Raw genomic sequence first — 19,779 nt, forward strand, 5'->3', positions numbered from 1 at the left:
ACAAAGAAGAGCCTAATTGAAACAAATCTAGCTACCATGAGACATTTCAGAGACATCGGGGACAGACTATGATCCCGTGTTATATTTACTCTGCAGATGTTTGAGGGCGAGCTTGCACAATCAATTTCCCCTTAATTCCCCAGCCATCCTCCAAACCTGAGCCCCCCCCCCTTTCCCCGTCTCCTTTTCTGTTATACATGTGCATGCCTCAGAGAAACCATGGTGAGCTGGGTGTGTTTTGTTCTCTCTTATTACAGACATCCATGTGTGTAATGTCTACTTAAATAGCAGAAGGAGAACAAGAGAAGGAGCACAGAAAAGGAGAAGTGGGAAAAACATGTTGTGGCCTTTTCCCTGCATTTTGTCTCAAGTATCTGCCAGTTTCTCTTCCCCCCTCCGCGGTATCTAAGGAGTGTTTGGTGATTAGTATGCAGAAAGGAAGCTGATTTGCATAATTAAGAGCTACAGAGAAAAAGCAACAAAGTTTGTTAGTTTAACAACTATGAGTTTAATAGTGTACAAAGAGTTATTCCTGCTCACTTTAAAAGTTAAAAGTTCAACACATATCTTTCAATTTTTTTAGACACACGTGTTTTCTTTGTAAAGGACTCCAAAGCAGACACAGATACCATTAAAGTGGTTAATAGTCACAGAAGTGGTAACAGTTAGTAACCTACACTTGTCACTGAAGAGTAGATTAATGTTGTTCTACACTGTTAATGTCACACTTATAGTATACAAAAGGCACAGAAGGCAAGCAAGGATCTCAAAGGCTCAAGTTAATACAGAGGACATCAGAGATTCCAGTATATTAGGACATTGGTTACTAATATTGACACATGAAGGATCGTTAAATTCATCAAATTACTCTCCGTAATAAGGCATAATGTTTTGTATCTGAAAAGGTCATTTAATGTTATGCTCACGTACAAAAGAGAATATAAAAATACATTATAAACTTGTTACAAATGTTACGGCTCCATGATTTCTTCTTTTTTTTTTTCTATGTCAAGGCATCAGTTGGTTTGCGTGTGTGTAACCGTAGCACACCTTCTGAAAAAGTGGATACACATGCAGAAATATGGACAAAAACAATCAAAAACACAAACAAACAAAAAGATAGAATATAACACTGTTCTCCGGAGGTATCTGAACCTCACACATAAACATTTCAAACATCGTAGCTGCTGCTTCAATACCGCATTGCACTTCCGATTCAAATGAGCCACTTTTTTTGGCACTAACATCTGAATTGAGAAGAGGATGTGGGCCATAAAATGTAGATAATGACAAATAATCTGCATAAACCCAAAGGACAGAATTTCATGCTGGGCACAAACCCACAATGCAGGGGAAGATTTAGGTGTAACATTGTTCCATCGCTCTCAAATAAATAAAGGCACTGTTGTCCAAGCTCGTACAATACTGTAGTGTGAAAAAGGCATCGCTGTGTAAGTCCTCTGTTTAGAAATAAGAAGTGCAACCTTCCCTCTGTGTGTGTGTCCGTACTGTAGTACAGACATTGCATTTATACTGCGTATGTTGAGTCAGTATTGAGATTATTTACTTATTTAGAAAAAGCTCAAAAAGATACTTTGGCATTTTGGATTCCTTCACTGGTCACAGGTTTCGTTTTACCTGGAAAATGTTTACCTTACTTTAGCGATGGCTTTTTTGTCTTATTTTCCCAAGGAAACCTTTAAAATCACTCCTCTTTTAAGGAATTAACGCACAAAATAATACGAGAAGAAAAGTAACAAGTAACAATTTAAATACATTGTTTGTTTTACCACTCAAGAGAAAGTGTGTATACATATTAACAATTATAATCTGTAAACAATTAATGTATTTCATTATTCCCTTTAAAGAGTGTGCGGAAAACTATAATTAGTTCTTCCACCCGAAATTGCCAGTAGCATGTCAAATACTCACCCAGTTTTCCTCTTGAATTCTTGAGGAAAACGTTGTCTTACTGCATTCCACCACGGTGAAAAGAGAATCAAAAAATTAAGACAATTCTTAAATTATCAACAGTTTTTCGATTCTTTGTCCACCATGAAGTCGTGCGAGAAAAACTACGTTTTCTTCTCAGATATATGTCACATGGGGTGAGAATTTAATATACAAATGATCATTTGGTCGATTTTCCTTTAAGTAAGAGGAGAAAAGAAGCTTGTGAATACCAACATATCCTTCTTTGTTTTAGTGTTGTGGAGGGTTTCTGTGCTGGATAAGTACATTATCATCAGTATAGTTACCATGATATTAATAGAGTCATTATTATTGCATCACATGGGCCAGTGGGCAGGGCAGCTGGGTTTAGGAGCCCATCCCCAGTAAAGTCTACTTGTTATGCATGGCAGCAGCTGTTACAGATTGGGATTTCGACTGGTTATAAAACATTCTCCGACTGGCTTTGGACTTTGGGAAGGAAGGCACGTTTGGTAAAGTTTGGGTTAGGACTTGGTGGTGGGCGGGGTCCTGAGGTTTATTCCCATGATCGCTGTCGTCTGGTTGGCTGGTTAGACAGAAGCAGCCGGGTTGTTCCCAATGTGCTGGTCTGGTTGGCTGAGCTTGGGGAGTGACGGGGCCGTGGGCCAATGAGCACGCCAGCAGGCGGAGATGGGTGGGTCATCAGTGGGCGGAAAGGTCAGAAGGTCAAGGGGTCATGGGTTAGTTGCCGTGGCAGCTAGAGTTAGACAGACACAGACGGACAGACGTGGAAAGGAAACAAAAAGGGCACATAAAAGGGGACATAAAAAGAAAAAAAGATAGAAGAGAGATTAGTGTCAGCTAGTGGCGTCAGGATGACAACAAGGCAGATCTACTACAGTCTCACAGCATGAGGGGCGCTACAGGAGGAGCTGCGCAACACCTTCATGAGCCCTGCATGACCATTCAGAAGGACTCACATCAACCACGGGTGGTGACACGAGGAATGGCTGGTTAGCGATGCTCACGTGTGCTCATGAAGGTGTTAGCAGGGTTACGTTTTAGGAGATGCCCCTCCTGCTGTGGGACCGCTGCTATAGTGATACTACTCATGCTAGCTGTTCTAGCACAGACAGACAGTGAAACCATGGACAGAGAGGGAGACGGCATGGTTTCATGTGGGTGAGAGAGTGACCTTTATGTCCAAGAAAAGTGTCTGGGCCTCAGAAATACTTTCGCTTACTGACAAGTAGAGCTATTGTTGAGCAGCAGGCGTAAAATCTGGATGATTAAAAGTTGTGATTATGGTTTGATCAATTTGCTATGAAGTATTAGAAGAACACGTAATGACTATACAGTAAGCAAAGAGGCACCAGAAGAGATAGTGATGAGAGGTTAAGAGATGGTGATTTAAGAGGGTCTTTAGAAACAATTTAACAGTAGACAGACTAGCTACAAGAATTTAGAGGCTTTGGCTTTGTTTAGAGATTTTTTTTTCAATAGTCATCTTTATTGCCTTTTAGTGTTTTTTGTCCATCATGTACAACAAGAGCACCACCGCTCTCACACACACACACACACACATATATCGTAGCTAGCTAGTCCATTTTCTATTGCATAAAACAGTCACGAGGCCTGTGAATTGAGAAGGTCACCTCGTCTTAAATAGACAGAGCAAAACACTGCCTTCATTGCCACCTTTCGCGGTGACTAAAACAGTAGTAGCTACACACCTTGAATAAAAGTTTGAAGTTTACATGGAGACACTTCATCTATAAAAAGCATATCGTAGAAACAAAAATAAAAATATACAAACTAAAAAAAAAAGAAAAGAAAAATACTATTTCCAAAGCGATCTTGTTCCATAAGCTTCATATAAGCACTTAAATCCTTAAAATCCCTATATACAAATTTATTTTGCAGCTAAATACATGGTAACAGCACCACTCTGGCTAGGAAATATATGAAAGATGTAAACAGCCCCAATGATCAAGTCCAGTGGGCGACTGATAAGACCACAAACAACAGTATTTTATACAAAAGAGCTTGTAACACAGACCTCAGTAGTTATCACACGCTGTGTTTTAGTAGTTAAGACCAAAGATCATATTGAATTGGATGACCTTCAGAAAAAAAGACAATCACTGTTACTTTAAGTGTCATATAGTCATTGGGCACAACACAGGATTTAATTAATAATAATAAAAACATTTGTGGCAATCTACTGGAATGAAATTGGGTATAAATAAAACCTCCCACAGTTATTTGCAGGGTTTAAAAATAGTACTGAAGAGATAAAAACATCAACAACGAAAAAATTCTGAGAGAGGACTCCATAGTCACAAGGACTGAGTCACATGAACGGAGTGATCCATTATAATTGAGAGGGTCCCGGCCTGCAAGCCGTCCAGTTTATCTACCAGGGTGAGTGAAGATAACGCCGCAGCTGTCACCCCTCACATAGTTCCTCCCAAATCTACTCGCTTATTTCACTTCACTGCAACAAAAACGTTTCACATTTTACACTGAAGCTGCTTCAGCGTGTGACCATTTGCGCCTGATATTTATTTTCTTTACTTTAGGCATGCGGTTCTACAAACAAGTGTAAACTGAAATTGGTCCATTGGTCCGCATGCACGCACACACACACACATACACATAAAGTGGCTGGTGAGCTAACTAACCTCTGTCTGGGGTCACTACCCTTTGGTAAGGATGGATTCTCTTGTCGTGGCGTCGTACCTTAGTGGTCATGGCACCTGCTAACAGCCATTGACATCGCCAAAACAGAACACAGAAGGTTACTCATCAGAAAGACATCAAACAGTCCACCCATGGCACCAACATCAGTGAAACCAGGAATTTACAAAGTGTTCAAGGCTGAGGGCGAAAAATAAGTAAAAAAGAACGAAAACATCTTGCTTCTCTGAGACACAGAATTCTTGTTGTTTTGTGGTCTTCTGTTCTCTAAAGAAAATATTAATCCAAACCACTAATTTCTCACTAAGCTTCACTAGTAGATTCAACATCAGCTGTAAGCAAAGTCACTCTATAGCTCTGTGATTAAAATAAGCTTATATTAAATCACAAACAGCGGCGCTAAAATATCTATGGGTTCACTAAAATGTGTTAAAATTACAAGCGGAAGCTGAACTATTAAAAAAAGTTAAATAGCTGTCAAACCACAACACTAGTCTGCTAATACAAAGAGGAAATTAACAGGAATGGACACTTGACTACAGAATGACTGTCTGTCATCCTAAAGTATGAGCAAACTTTGAGTGTTTGCTATGTGGGACAAGTATGTAGGGAGGGGGGAGGGGTCTCTGCAAGCCAGTCCTTGAGTGTGCTAGGAAGGGTTGCTATCGCCCTAGCCTTTGGTTGGGAAAGCCATACCTGCGAAAACACAGGAAGAAGGGACTGTTAGCCCAACAATTAGCTTCAGTATACATTTATACATTTTATCCGGATGTATTACAAGAGCTGGATTTGGCCTCCAAATTGTCCCAGTTGCAAACCATGGTACAAAATCTGAAAATATCACGGCTGTCAAGATTCTTAAAACTTTGGTCTTCGCTCGAGGTTGGCTACTTCAGAAGTAAGAAACTATTTTGTGCATGTAGGGACGTACGTGCACATTTTCCTCTTACTCTAACCTCAAAAAAGGTTGACATTTAACTAACTTTGCAAATTCTTTAAATCATCTACACTAATGAAACAGCTCATTCTTCACTGTTAGTGTAAGTCACATAAAACTCACTTTCAAAGATAATGGGTTGATTTGAAGATGCCCTTTTTTAGCATTGATGCCATGATATAGCATGCAAATGTTCCAGTTCATACATGTATTTTTGGATTTACCAGAACATGTTTACATGCTTTGATGTTAGCGATGCTCTGATTGACATGCTTTAAAATGCAAAGGTAGTTCTCAAGCCTCAAGTGGAGATACTCAGATGTGGGGCGGTATTTAATAATGAGCCTGCATTTGTCATAGAACGGGACCAAATTGAAATAGCTTGTTGAATACCATGTTTTCAGTTATCCAACTCTGACTGTAAATAACTAAAACAACAATTAGCCACCATCAATAATGCAAATATTGCTTGATGTTCGGTCGAAGAATTGGTGTCCTAGGTTTTAGTTTTGTTGTTGTTGACGTATGCGATTGGTAAGCAAATTCCATTGAAGGCCAGTATCCAGTTCTCATAATACATCCATTGATTCTATATGAAATTATAAACTTTTTCTTTCTAAGTACCTAAAACTCCAGTTGAGTCAATCGGGTATTCCAATATGGATGGCGTAAGTGTGTAGGGATAGTCGTAGGGCGCGTAGATGATTCCAGATTCGGGCCCTTGCTGCACCAGCGCCTGGTGCGGATTGGCTCCCTGCATGAGGGCGGAGCTCTGGATCTGACGAATCAGAGGCAACATGGTCTGCGTGGGGAGTTGGGCGGAGTTGCGCATTGAGGGAGGCAGGCACGACGTCGGACCTGTGATGAGCCGAGGCGCCTGAGGTGTCCCCATAGGGAAGCCAGCGCAGGCTGTGCAGCACACGAATTTGCAATAATGCAAGTATGCACACACCCACACACAAACAATAGACAGGGAAGAAGAGGAGAAGACAAACAGTCTATTTACCAGGAAAAACAAAGGCATTGTTCATATGTACAGTGGACTCCTGTACCCAGACCCACCAACCCTCCTCCACAAGTTAACTATGATGTCATCCTTACACATCTTGACATTGGCGTCTCTGTAGGTCCCATTGAGAATGGCCAGCTCCATCAACTGCATTTTCTTCAGGTTGTCCTCCCCCTCAGCCTACACCAGAGCAGAACAGCACAATCAGCTTACTTAGCAAGGACAGTCATTTGACAAGTGAATGAATTCACTTTTGTGGGAGTCAAAAAGTCAGCAAATGTTACACTATGCAGGAACAAATAATGAAGTCAGGGGGAAGACGTAGTTGTGTTTGCACTAGCCTTCTATTATATTAACACAACATGCACAAAATATTTCAGGTTTTGCCCTAGAAAAATCAAAAACAATATTCCTACAAGGCTGTTTACATGAAGGGATGCGGCTAAGGTTTATTTTCTTTATCAAATCATGGTTAGGGCTATGATATATCAGAACAAATTTTAAATGTCCATCACAGTTTCTCAAATTCTGAGATGATGTCTTTATTGTTTTATTTTTTAGCCCAAAACCAAAAGATATTTACTCTAATATGATTTAATAAAACAGTAAAAAGAAGGATATCTCCATAATATTCCCAGACACATTTTGATATGCACAACTCCAATTATTTCAAAGTTTTCTACCGGTGGCTGATTTGTTAGACCGTGGGAACACAGCCTCTCTCTTTTGTTCCTAAAACCACCTTCTTAAACAGGTCCAAAATGCTTTATTTGTGCAAATCAAAAAGCTTGTTAAAAAAAAGCTTTTTCATAATGTTTCAAAGTGTGTTTTCCTTCCGACCACATGTTTTTCTTGTAGCATGTACATCAGGGCTATTCAATTGGCGGCCCGCGGGCCAAATCCGGCCCCGGGGTGATATTTACTGGCCCTTTGAGTATAATGTTAAAAAGTAACAGAGTGCCTTTATTCCAGAGAGGGTGTTAAATTGAGAGATAGAGGGGAAGACATGGCCTGAAAACTTTGGCGGGCTCGGGTTTCGAACCCACCTACTAGCTACTGTAGTGACAACTCCTGTCATTTATTGCATCTCTGCGTGAATGATTAGTTCATTTCACCTCAATTAAATCAAATGAAATGATGTTGATGGTTAAATCAGCTTCGCATGTAGGCCTACTGAGTTCTGAACTTGCCATTTAGATCTAGAAAGGCCTTGGGGCTATGTTGTTTGATTGAATTAAACACAATATATGCACTCCACTATGCTGTTGTAGTATTTACTGTATCTGAAGCTCTTAATATGATTGCTCATATTTCAAGCCATCTTTTTCCCGGCCCCTTGCTTTGGATCATTTTCATCAACCGGCCCCCATTCCAAACTAATTGAATAGCCCTGATGTACATCAACCCCAGCCTTCTGAACCGTATGTCAGTTGGATTGTTTGCAACATGAATATCTATCATGTTCGTAACCATCGTGTAACATTAGTGTGCATGTAAACAAATGTCATTGTCTGAAATGCAGTTGACCAGTCCTTGAATACAGTGACTTCACCACACAGGACATATTTCACTTCCTAGCTCCAGTTACAGCTTGGTGAAAAGCTTGACTGATTTACAGTCGGAAAGCAAGGTTGGCTGGGTTAAACTAACGCATATCATTAACCATACCCTCAACACCCACACACACACAACACACACACACACACACACACACACACACACACACACACACACACACACACACACACACACACACACACACACACACACACACACACACACACACACACACACACACACACACACACACACACACACACACACACACACACACACACAAACAAAGGTTAACAGGTGTCCAGCTCCTGATTGCCCACAGATATTTCTTACATCCTTTAACTTCTGGAGTTGGCCGACCCCGTGCTGTGACCGGAGCGGAAGTGACGGCTGATTGCTATAATAGAAATCCCCCTGCTGGTCTATTCATTCAGTTTCTATTGTCGTGAATAATGCAAAGGGGGGGAAAAGGAAGGTGCCTTGTGATTTTCGCAATATGAGCTTTTGTGCTAGTGCGTCTAACGGGATAATTAAGACAATTCCTGCATCTATGTAAGCAATGCGTTACTTATTTGTCATCACGTTCATGCATGTATATCCGTAGGGGGGACGTAGGTGGGCTGTAGAATGTGAGAAATGTTGAAGAGTGCAATCAAAATGTCCTTTTGTGTGGATGACAAAAAAACAGGGAGAAAAAGGAATACTGTAGCCAGTAGTTGGGAATGAAGTGAGTTGTGAACGAGTGAAAGGAGTGATGGAGTGGGGAGAACAAGTGAACAGACTCTCCATTCATTCCCGCAGCCTTTCAAACAACCCGGGGTTACTATGGAAACCCCTTTATGCGTGTTCCCTAATTACCCTAACCCCTTACACATACTCTCTCATACACACAGAGACACACACAAAAACACAAAAAAAAGACACAAACACACACAGTTTTTGGACTGACAATCCCCTTCCCCCTTCCATGCATACCAACACAGTGAACTCTCATCTAGTCACACGCAGCTTTTCCATCGGTCCAGACCATAATATGGGACACTGAAGGGGTTCACACTGATACTCACAGCTGGCACGAGAAGTTTCTTGACCTCGTTGATAGCCCGCTGGAGTTTGATCTTGGCCCGGTTGTGTGTGTCCTCCACTGTGATCAGGACGTGGAGATCTTCGCTGAGGTGCTCCCAGTTGGGCTTCCCTCGGTTCATCTCCTCCTGAAACACAAAAAGCTTTTTTAAAGCTCCGTTTGAATGCACCACACAAGCTCATGACTGGCACAGTGAGAGGACAGGATTTCACTTTTTCTTCTAGTTTGGCTTGATTTTCTGGATGGCCTCAGACTACACACTAGGCTCAAGGTTGTGTAACAGAGCTTTGGAAGAGTTATCAAACTCGTGAAATAACCTTGTTGCTTTTCACTGATTTCACAAGTTTAACGTTGCATTTTATTAAAGGAGGCACTCCCCAAATCACACTCTGCTTAGCTATTTCCTTATCTATTCAATCCCTTTTTTCTCACTGACACTTTATCCAAACTAATGCCTAATAGTCTACTAATTGAAATTCAGATTTTGACCACAGCATCTATGATTATAGTAGTTTATTAAGTCAAAAATAATAATAATGACCCTGTTGAACTTCTTCCCTTTAGTTAATAGAACAAAACAAGTGAACATGGTTAGATTTGTAAATGTCTGTTTTGGATAGCTTTCCTTTCCAAATACAATTAAAAATCTGTATTTTATTCCATGCTCATCAAATTAAGCAATTTAAGAAAGTGTGTTTGGCTCTGGGAACTTATTAGAGAACCTTTTTTTATAATTTACAACTGGGAACTATTTGGTCTGGAGTGATATATCTTGGTCGGATTATCATGAAATTTGGCTCAGATATTCATGTCTGAATATCTTGTACAGACAGACTTTGCCCACTACTTTCATCATGAAATACATTCAAAACTGATGGCGACCTCAGTTCTTTGTAATAAGTGCTAAATACAAATGTTTGCATGCTAGCTCGCTAAGTTTTAATCATGTAAAATACTTGCTTAAAGCACTGATGTGCTAAAAAGACAAGTTCTATATTTTGGGAAATCTGCTTATTTGCTTTCTTGCTAGGAGTTAAATAGGAAAAATCAATATGACAATGTGATCTGTTCAATCTGAAGCTACAGTCCAGATACTGTTACATTAGCTTAGCCAAGTCTGGAATACATCTAGCCTCGCTCAGTGAAATGCTTACAAGAGTCCAACTCTAAAGCTCACCAAATCAGTAAATTCAATCTTGATTTCTTTATCTTTTAAAAATAAAAATAAATTAAAATGACAAATTGTGGTTGCATGGGTGGTTAAGCTTCCATTATGCTTCTTTGAAAGAGGTTATTGGATGGATGAAAAGCTTCAGAAACCAATTCCCCCCACAGCTTTCCAACATCAGATTGGAGAGTAACTTTCTGAAATTCCAACATTCACACTGAACTCCATGCCGTGATCGTCCAGCTGTGCAGAGGTGAAAGAGTGAGACTGCACACGAATCTTTAGCTCTTCTTCTCACTTTTCATGTGAACAACTTAGTGCAACACTATGAAGACTTCCATACTGTTGAGTAGTGCGTATTTAAACAATATCCAACCCCCCTCTCAATGCCTTTTTTTATTAAACCTTTAAGTGTGTCCAAACAACTTTGATCACTTTTTATCTCCAATATGTTAGGCAACCCGTCTTACAAACTACTTTTGTTTAAACATTACCGGAACTTTATGTGTTGGACGGGGACCTATTTGTTGGCTGAACGCAGTGACTTCAAAGCCAGACCAGCTGTTTCCTCTTGTTTCCAGTCTTGATGCTAAGCTAACCTCCTCCTCCCAGCTGTAGCTTCATATTCAACAGAATATTATGAGGGTAATATCAATCTTCGCATCTAACTCTCAGCTAAAAAAGTACACATTTTATGGGAAAAGTCACCTTTAAGTACAACTTTACATTTCAGAGCGGGAACAATCAGTTATTTAAACATATCTAATGAGAATAACGGTTTGTTTCATCCCTAGTTCAAACTGAAATTATGAAGTGCTCTGTGTATTCAGTAAGGCATGCTGGGACATCCTATCCGCTATGTTTTGTCAAGTGAGATGTATCATTCTGAAAAACACCAAAAGTCAACATCTTCCTCTCATCTCCCCACTGCCTCCCACTGTGTCTCTGTTTTCCTTCCTCTCTGTCTCTGTGTGTGTCTCTCTCTCTCTCTCTGAGGGGCGTGAGAGGTAGGGAATGTTCTGGAGAGAGAGAGAGATATAGAGAGAGAGGGGACGGGGAGGAATGCTGGACTTGCTCCACCTGCCGTTTGGAAAGCTTGAGTCGACTCCGTCCAACAGCAAACACCAGGGGAGAGGAAGAGGGAACAGATGGACCGAACACCAGGACAGAAAAACTGACAACCAAAAACTCATTCTGAGAGAGAAGGGAGAGAAGGGAGAGATAGATAGATAGCTAGATAGATAGCTAGATAGATAGCTAGATAGATAGATAGATAGATGGATGGATGGATGGATGGATGGATGGATGGATGGATGGATGGATGGATGGATGGATGGATGGATGGATGGATGGATGGGTAGGTAGGTAGGTAGATAGATAGATAGATAGATAGATGGATGGATGGATGGATGGATGGATGGATGGATGGATGGATGGATGGATGGATGGATGGATGGATGGATGGATGGGTAGGTAGGTAGATAGATAGATAGATAGATAGATAGATAGATAGATAGATAGATAGATAGATAGATAGATAGATAGATAGATAGATAGATAGAGATGGATGGATGGATGGATGGATGGATGGATGGATGGATGGATGGATGGATGGATGGATAGATAGATAGATAGATAGATAGATAGATAGATAGATAGATAGATAGATAGATAGATAGATAGATAGATAGATAGATAGATAGATAGATAGATAGATAGATAGATAGATAGATAGATAGATAGATAGATAGATAGATAGATAGATGGATGGATGGATGGATGGATAGATAGATAGATGGATAGATAGATAGATAGATAGATAGATAGATAGATGGATAGATAGATAGATAGATGGATAGATAGATAGATAGATCCTTGTATTTTTCTCAGTCTGCAGCCTGCTATTGACTTCCTTCCAGGTCAAAGCTGCTCCTCTTAAATGCATCTGAACACCATGTACCCATCTTTATTGTTGCTGAGTGGTATTGCATTACTAAAATGAAATCAATTTGAAGCATGTCAACATTGTTCCTTTGACAGTAATGGAAGTACACATTAAGTGCATCTGGACGGCTTCCCTGTCATAACCAAATGTTTCTGAAGGTTGACTTTTAAAACTTTGCTAAAGTGAATTGGAACCAACTGCTGCCAATGTTTTGGGGTCTCTTGCAGAGAGTAAGATAAGAAGACATGATACCAGTCTCATATCTGTAGAATCAACCCAAAGCCAGTTAGCTTAGCTTTGCATAAGGACTGGAAACTGGGCAAAACAGCTCGTCTGGCTCTATCTGAAGCTAAGTGCTAAGCAGAACTTCTCAAGCTTCCTAATGCACACTAATTTAACACGTTATATCTCAGTATTATACCCATACTCAAAGTGCTGTGTAAATATGGCACATTATGGTTTCACTGGGTAATGGTTATGATTATTTCTAAGCCTGTTTCCAGCGACCCCTTGGCTGCTTGTTTTGTTAGTCCAAAAGATGTTCAGTTAAATGGGTCAAATTCCAGAGACTTCTATATTGGAGTGGCTGTATACAGCATTTTAAGCATGAAAATGTCTAGGAGGAGACTATCAAAAGAGTTGGAGATCATTTGTCAATAGATAAACTTATTGATTAGTTAACAAATTCTACATTAGTTTAGTTAACTAATCAATGCGACTCTATCACCTGGAGTCTTTGGTTGGAGAGAAGAGAATACTGTTTTTACTTTTGGACAGAGTCAAGCTTCCCCCCATTTTGAGTCTAAGCTAAGCTAGCTGTCTCTTGACTGTAGCTTCATATTTAGTGTACAGACACGCGAGGGCTTTGGATTTTCTCTTCTGCCTGACCAGAAAACAAGACTTTCAAACTATTAAGTAACCTTTAAGTAAAGGTGATGTGAACATGCATAACATCTATACGTACAGAGCTAAGTGAAACTGACCATGAAAGAATGTATATTGTGTGTTTGTGTGTGTTTCTCAGTGTGCATACCTTCTTCTTGTCTCTCATGGAGCCCTTGCCTCGCACCATTATCTTGCAGCCGGTCTCTGCTTCCAGTTGTTTTGCCGTCAGTCCACGTGGGCCCAGGATCCTCCCTACAAAGTTAAACTACACAAAAGAGCAAAAACAGTCTCATTGATAATCAAAGAGAAAGGCCTGGAGGAAGACAGACACACACACACACACACACACACACACATCAAAGACTGTCTATTCAAAATGTGTGTGTATCTGCATGTGCTGCAAGTGAGTGTTTGTGCATCTGCGATGTGTTATTAACAGAGACGAAAATAGATTATTATTTGGGTGCTGGCTGGTGCTGGTGGCATAACAGGACAGCGCCATTCTCTTAACCTTATCTGTCACTAAGACTGAGTGATTAACTAGACAGCTGTCCCTCTGTGTGTGTGTGTTTCATTCCCCTGTCTCTCACATTTGTCTCTCAAACCATTTGTCTAGCCTCTTCCACCAAGTTTAAACTAATGTTCACTTTAGTTGCAACACATTTGCTCTACTATAACCCTCGACACACTCACACAAACCCAGAAAGAGGAACTGCTCTCTAAATTTAACCTTGATCACAACCGTTTTGCAGTGTGTGTGTCCTGTTAACCTCCTGTCATGTGAGTGAGGACAGCCTGTCATTGTATTCAGTGATTGGTGAGCTGATGCGCGGAGAATATCATGTGAGCCATTTCAATCTGGATCAACGTAACTTACATTGGAGCGCTTTACTGTGCTTGGCGGGCGCTGATACGTACTAGTTTCTTCACTGTGGTGCAATTGTCTTTATATTTTGGGAAAATATTTAGTCCACCTAAGCTCTCATAAATATATATGGTGTTAAATGAAATGTTGTCATTGGGAATATTGACTGAAACATAATGTGATATATTCATTTTTATCTTTTCGGAAACACTGGCCTGGGTTCATTATTGATTTATTTTAAGTCTTGATCACATCATCGGGTGTGAGTAGAGATGATCTCAGAATGAAATCAGCTATAAGATTAAATGAAAAGCGGTGATTAAAAGCCTCAGTAACTATTTGGCAGCCCTTTCTGTCACTAAGAGCAGATAAAGTGACCTGATAAAGTAAACAGAAACTCTTGTCAAAGGTCAAAGGTCACGTATTTATCCACTCACGTCTGGGTACTCTTTGACAGGCACGTAGAGCTTCTCCTGGAGCTGAGCCACGGGGCCGACAGCTTCGGGAAGCTCCTCCATGTCCCGCCCGTTGAACATGCCACCGTTCACTGTGTCGTTGTACATGTCCTTGCGTACCCTGCCGATCTCTGGAAGACAGAAAGAGGGAGGGAAATTAAACTGAGTCGCCCATGAAAGTGTGAATGAGCAACCATAAGTGTCACGTTTCCTCAGACCGTCCTTTACCAGGACGATGACTCACTGTCACCAGAATTACAGGAAGCTCTGAGTGGGACAGACGGACAGTCAGACAGACAGACAGTTACCAGAATTCTGCACCCCAATGTAGAATCTAACCACCTAACGCTCTGCAACCAGGCCTCTTCTATAACAGACCATTTCTTTATTTCCATTTCTATTTCCAACTGTGTCCAACACACACACACACACACACACACAGACACAGACACAGACACAGACACACACACACACAGACACAGACACACACACACACACACAGACACACACACACACACACACACACACACACACAGACACAGACACAGACACACCACACAGACACAGACACAGACACACACACACACACACACACACACACAGACACACACACACACACACACACACACAGACACAGACACAGACACAGACACACACACACAGACACAGACACAGACACAGACACACACACACACACACACACACACACACACACACACACACACACACACACACACACACACACACACACACACACACACACACACACACACACACACACACACACACACACACACACACACACACACACGCACACATACACACATTTTACCCTTTCACTCTGTAAATAACAGGAAAAAAAACAGACATGTCAGCATGGTCACATTGACCTACTCGACCCTTTAGTGTTTATTGTAGAAGACAGTGTTACAACATCAATATAGACCGCCATCGATATTTTTACAAAGCAGTAAGGCTGCAACTAGTGATTATTTTTCAAAACATTTTCAGACTCATCGATAAATCATATGCTCTTAAAAAGACAACAGTAAAAGCGAAGATTCATGATGTGTTTTTTTCTTTACCTGATACCAATATCAGCTGCTTCTCATGGCCGATACAGATAAGATCATTTGACTTTATTTTCTTTTAAAAGAAGCTAATATCCTGGAGTTCATGGACAAATGTAAAAATATACATTAAAAAACGTGTATTTCAAATTGTAATAGTGTCAAATCAGCAACGACATGTCTTGTCGTGCTGCGCTTGTTTTTCTTCTCTTTATTTATCGGGGATCGTAATCCAACTGTAATAATGCATATTAGCACCACCTACTGTATCTGAGTGTGTTGATATTTACTTTTTTTGTCTAGGAAAGCAATTTTTCTATTATAAACAAACAATCATTTATCGGCTATTATTTCATAATTGGAATAAATATTCCTAGGAGTCTTCATATGTGTTTTTCAGACCGACAGTCTAAAACTCAAAGATATTAATTTAGTTAAAAATAATCACAAAAAATGTTGGCAATTGTAGCAATTCTTTCTTAAAAGGTACCTAAATGGTCCAAATCTTGCCTTAGGTTTGGTGCGGAAACTCCATCATAAATAAATGAGACTATGTTTGTCTGGCTGTCTGCTTGTTTAGTGTTGTCTCAATGACCTATGTCAGCCTCTGATGCCTTTGTAATGACACACTGGCACAATAATAACTGACTACTGCGCTACACAAACACATACGCAACACATACCAACAGACCCCCGTCTTGAACTCACACCAACACACACACACGACAGAATATCTGCCTTGAGGCACAAATATCATCTGACCTAAGCAGGCTGACAGGCATGTCTCCCTGCTCTGATAAGTCTGACCATAATAACTACAGTAGGATGCTATAATTACAGCCACAGCTACAGGGACAATGATGATCCTCTAATAACCTCTTCTGACCTGTTACAGACTAAGAGTGACAATTAAAATTCACACACACACAGACATACACACACAGACACACACAAACAAATCTGCACAGGCAAGCAGGGCTTTTGTCACACTTCAGTTAGAGCATTGAGGAAAATGAGAAGTGAAAGAAGAACAAGAGACTGGAGGAAGGAGAGAGAGATAAAGGGTGGTGGTGGTGGGGGGGACTGTAGCAGGCCTTATCTCAACACTTCAACTTGTCAATGGTTTATATTTAGACCGGACTCCACCGCACTGTGTTTCCAAATATGCCACAAACATGCAGCCGGTCAAGATGTTTGACTGACAGGCTTTCTTGTTACCCTGCAAAACTTTTTTGGTACAATGCCCTTGTCCGCATTACTCAGGCAGAAGACAAAGCCAGGCTGAAAATGAGCATGGCACAATGCCTTTCATTCTAACCGAGGGTGTCACGTTATTAAGGGTAAGGGATGAATGTGCCCGGCTGTCAGTCGTCAACATGTACACGACTGGAGATGTTAACCTGACCTATTTGTCAGGCTGCAGAGGTCGTCTGGTACGAGATCAACCTTGCTGCGTCATGAGACTTGTCAAAGAGCACAAAGTCAGGATCTCGGTGATCCTGATGTGAAACAACAGTAGCAACAACAGGCCTTGACATTCTAAAAAGGGGACGTTTGACAAATAAGACCTCACTTTGAAAGCAACTGTTGCAATGCCGTGAGATTGTGTTATTTCAGAACTGCAAAAAAAACAAAAACTGTTTGACATCAACAAGTGAAGGGCATTGATTAGTTGCACATGCAGCATGTAAAGCAGCCTCAAATCAAATATTTTACACAGTGACATGCTCTCGTTCCTGCTCAGGGATGGGCTGCAGCATTCACATAAGCCTGCGCATTAGGTCACTGGGAAAGACTAACAACTGTCTGTTTGTTCCCATCACCAACTGCCCGTGTGTGTGTGTGTGTGTGTGTGTGTGTGTGTGTGTGTGTGTGTGTGTGTGTGTGTGTGTGTGTGTGTGTGTGTGTGTGTGTGTGTGTGTGTGCTCATCTGCTGCTCTCAACACATTAAATATGCTACTTAAGGTTCACATCTCTTTTCGTTTTTTAATTTGTATTTACTACCACATCTCTGTAAGGGAATTCAATGAAAAGTAACAAGTACAATGAAAGAGTTTCATAATTTATCGTCCGCATCATTCAGGGTGTGATGGAGGTGACATTTGTTTCCTAGGAGCCAGGGAGGAATTCGGGCAGTTAATGACTTTTCAATAAAGTGAGTCAATAATGTCAGTTTTATGACACTGACCATCAAATTAGCCAAGAAAAAAGGTATTTGTCTCTGTAGTGTGACAAGTGGTTAGAGTCTCCAATAAACGGGGTTTAACTCCCTGAAAAGAAACCGAGTTACCTTCATCCAGCAGCCGCTCCAGATGCGAGAAGATGCCGCTGAAGTTGGGCAGGGAGCTCATCACCTTCCTGTCGTTCATCAGCTGCATTAGGTAGTCCGGGTTGGACTTGGGTCTCTCCTTCACCTCTGTTTCCCCAACCATGGCTTTAGCTTCTACAATAAAGTGTCTAAATGAAAAACTTGTGGTGGATATTTTCAAAAAACAACGCACACGCCCTGACAAGCGATGCGAATACCCCAGGGGTTTCCACCGGCCGCGACCCGCTGACCGCCGCTCTGATAGCGGAGTAAACTCAAATATCAGTCCCGGTGAAAAAGAGTGTCCTTCGGATAACGTTTCTTCTGTATGCCCTCTCTTCTTCCCCCCGGTGCCGACTCTCTGTCCAGAGTTTGAAAAAGTTCCTTTTTGTAGGGGGAGTTTGTCTCTTTTTTGACACTTGTGGCGACACGCTAACAGACTCCACGCACTTCTTAAAAATAAAAACCTGCTCTCGTGTGGTGTCCTCCGCCCCGGCTGCTCTGCTGGTGTCCGCCCGGTGTGTCGGTATTCTGCAGCGGGGATCGACTCCCTATCATATGATTACAGTACAGTATAGCAGCAGCACGAGTGGGTTGTCAGGAGCGCGCGGCGCGTCTCCGCTATCACAGGGGAGGAGGCGCGTCCCCTCAGAGCCCCTGCCTCTCACACACCCTACGCCTACAGAATAACAATATAACAGCTCTAGGTATGTACACCTGTTACTGTCCATCATTTGTCCTTGGAAGTGGGTGTGTGTGTGCCTCCAGGTGCCCTCAAGAACTGCACTGAAGACATTTGAGCAGTGGTGGTAGTAGTTATAGTGTAGAAAAACTCTGTTATAAGTTTTGAAGTCCTACTTCTTTAAACATATAAATATTACCATCAACTTAAAGCACCAACAATGCACATCATGCAGAACGCAAAGCAACTTTATTTGAAGCACCTTTTATACTATCCCTTGGAGCAACATTTAAACAGCCCAGACAAAAGAGACAACAATTTAGCAAGACTAAAATGTTACAAGATATTCCACTCCAAAGTTCATTTGAAGGCAATCAGAGGTGTAAAGTAACTAAGTACATTTGCTCAACTACTGTACTTAATCTTATAATGCTACGTTATTAAATATTGTTTCAATATCAGTAAATCGTGTACTTTTACTCCACTACTTTATTTAATACCTTCGGTTACTTTTGGATTAATGATGTGAAATATAATCAACTCTTAAATCAGACTTTAGTCATTAAGACTAGCTGCACCTTTACCAACTTTGATAAACACATTAATGCATCAATAATTATATTCAAAACATAATTTATTATTCTGAAATGGGCCAACTTTTCGAGTACTTTTACTTTTGGTACTTTAAGTATACTTTGATGCCAATACTTTTGTACTTTTACTTGAGTAACGTTTTTAAAGCAGGACTTTAACTTGTAACCGAGTATCTGACCTCTGAAGGTAAAAGGACTGAACTTGAGTATTTCCAGTTTGTGCAACTTTCGCCTATGCTTCCACTACTACATTTCAGATTCCATCAATATCTTACTATACATTTATTTGACAGCAACTAGGCAACACATGTTGAGTTTGACTACAGTATGGTTTATCTATATTGTTGCTGCTTCATTTTTCTGTTTATTTACTAATCAAGTAATTGTTTCTGTAGATTAAACAAACAGTATTTGGACCAGTTAAAACCAGCTCCAACAAGAACTCTGTTAAGTACTGTTTACATGTATCACTAACAATCACCCTTTAATCATGCTGATACTCCTGCTGCCCTTTTAAAATGAAGGACCTGTGATTAAGTATTTTGTACACTGTGATGTGGCTATTTTACCAGTTAAATGATCTTAATAC

General features: G+C 40.7%; 1 protein-coding gene across 2 annotated transcripts; it reads right to left on the reverse strand.

Annotated features, from left to right (window-relative positions):
- Positions 1-484: 484 nt before the first annotated feature.
- Positions 485-18,485, reverse strand: qki2 (QKI, KH domain containing, RNA binding 2). 2 transcript variants are annotated; one of them, XM_034119722.1, is made up of 9 exons: positions 17,898-18,485; positions 14,520-14,668; positions 13,366-13,482; positions 9,203-9,346; positions 6,671-6,758; positions 6,194-6,478; positions 5,329-5,352; positions 4,617-4,694; positions 485-2,689 (listed from the first exon to the last, which is right to left on the reverse strand). In XM_034119722.1, the coding sequence occupies exons 1-9, from the start codon at positions 18,037-18,039 to the stop codon at positions 2,667-2,669; spliced, it is 1,050 nt and encodes a 349-aa protein (XP_033975613.1). In that variant the 5' UTR covers positions 18,040-18,485; the 3' UTR covers positions 485-2,666. The 2 variants fall into 2 exon arrangements, with proteins under 2 accessions (XP_033975613.1, XP_033975614.1); XM_034119723.1 differs by lacking the exons at positions 485-2,689; positions 5,329-5,352 and having other exon boundaries at positions 3,409-5,328; positions 17,898-18,484.
- Between the last annotated feature and the right edge of the window lie 1,294 nt (positions 18,486-19,779).

Source organism: Trematomus bernacchii, unplaced genomic scaffold (assembly GCF_902827165.1).
Source record: "Trematomus bernacchii unplaced genomic scaffold, fTreBer1.1, whole genome shotgun sequence".
Lineage (NCBI taxonomy): Eukaryota > Metazoa > Chordata > Actinopteri > Perciformes > Nototheniidae > Trematomus > Trematomus bernacchii.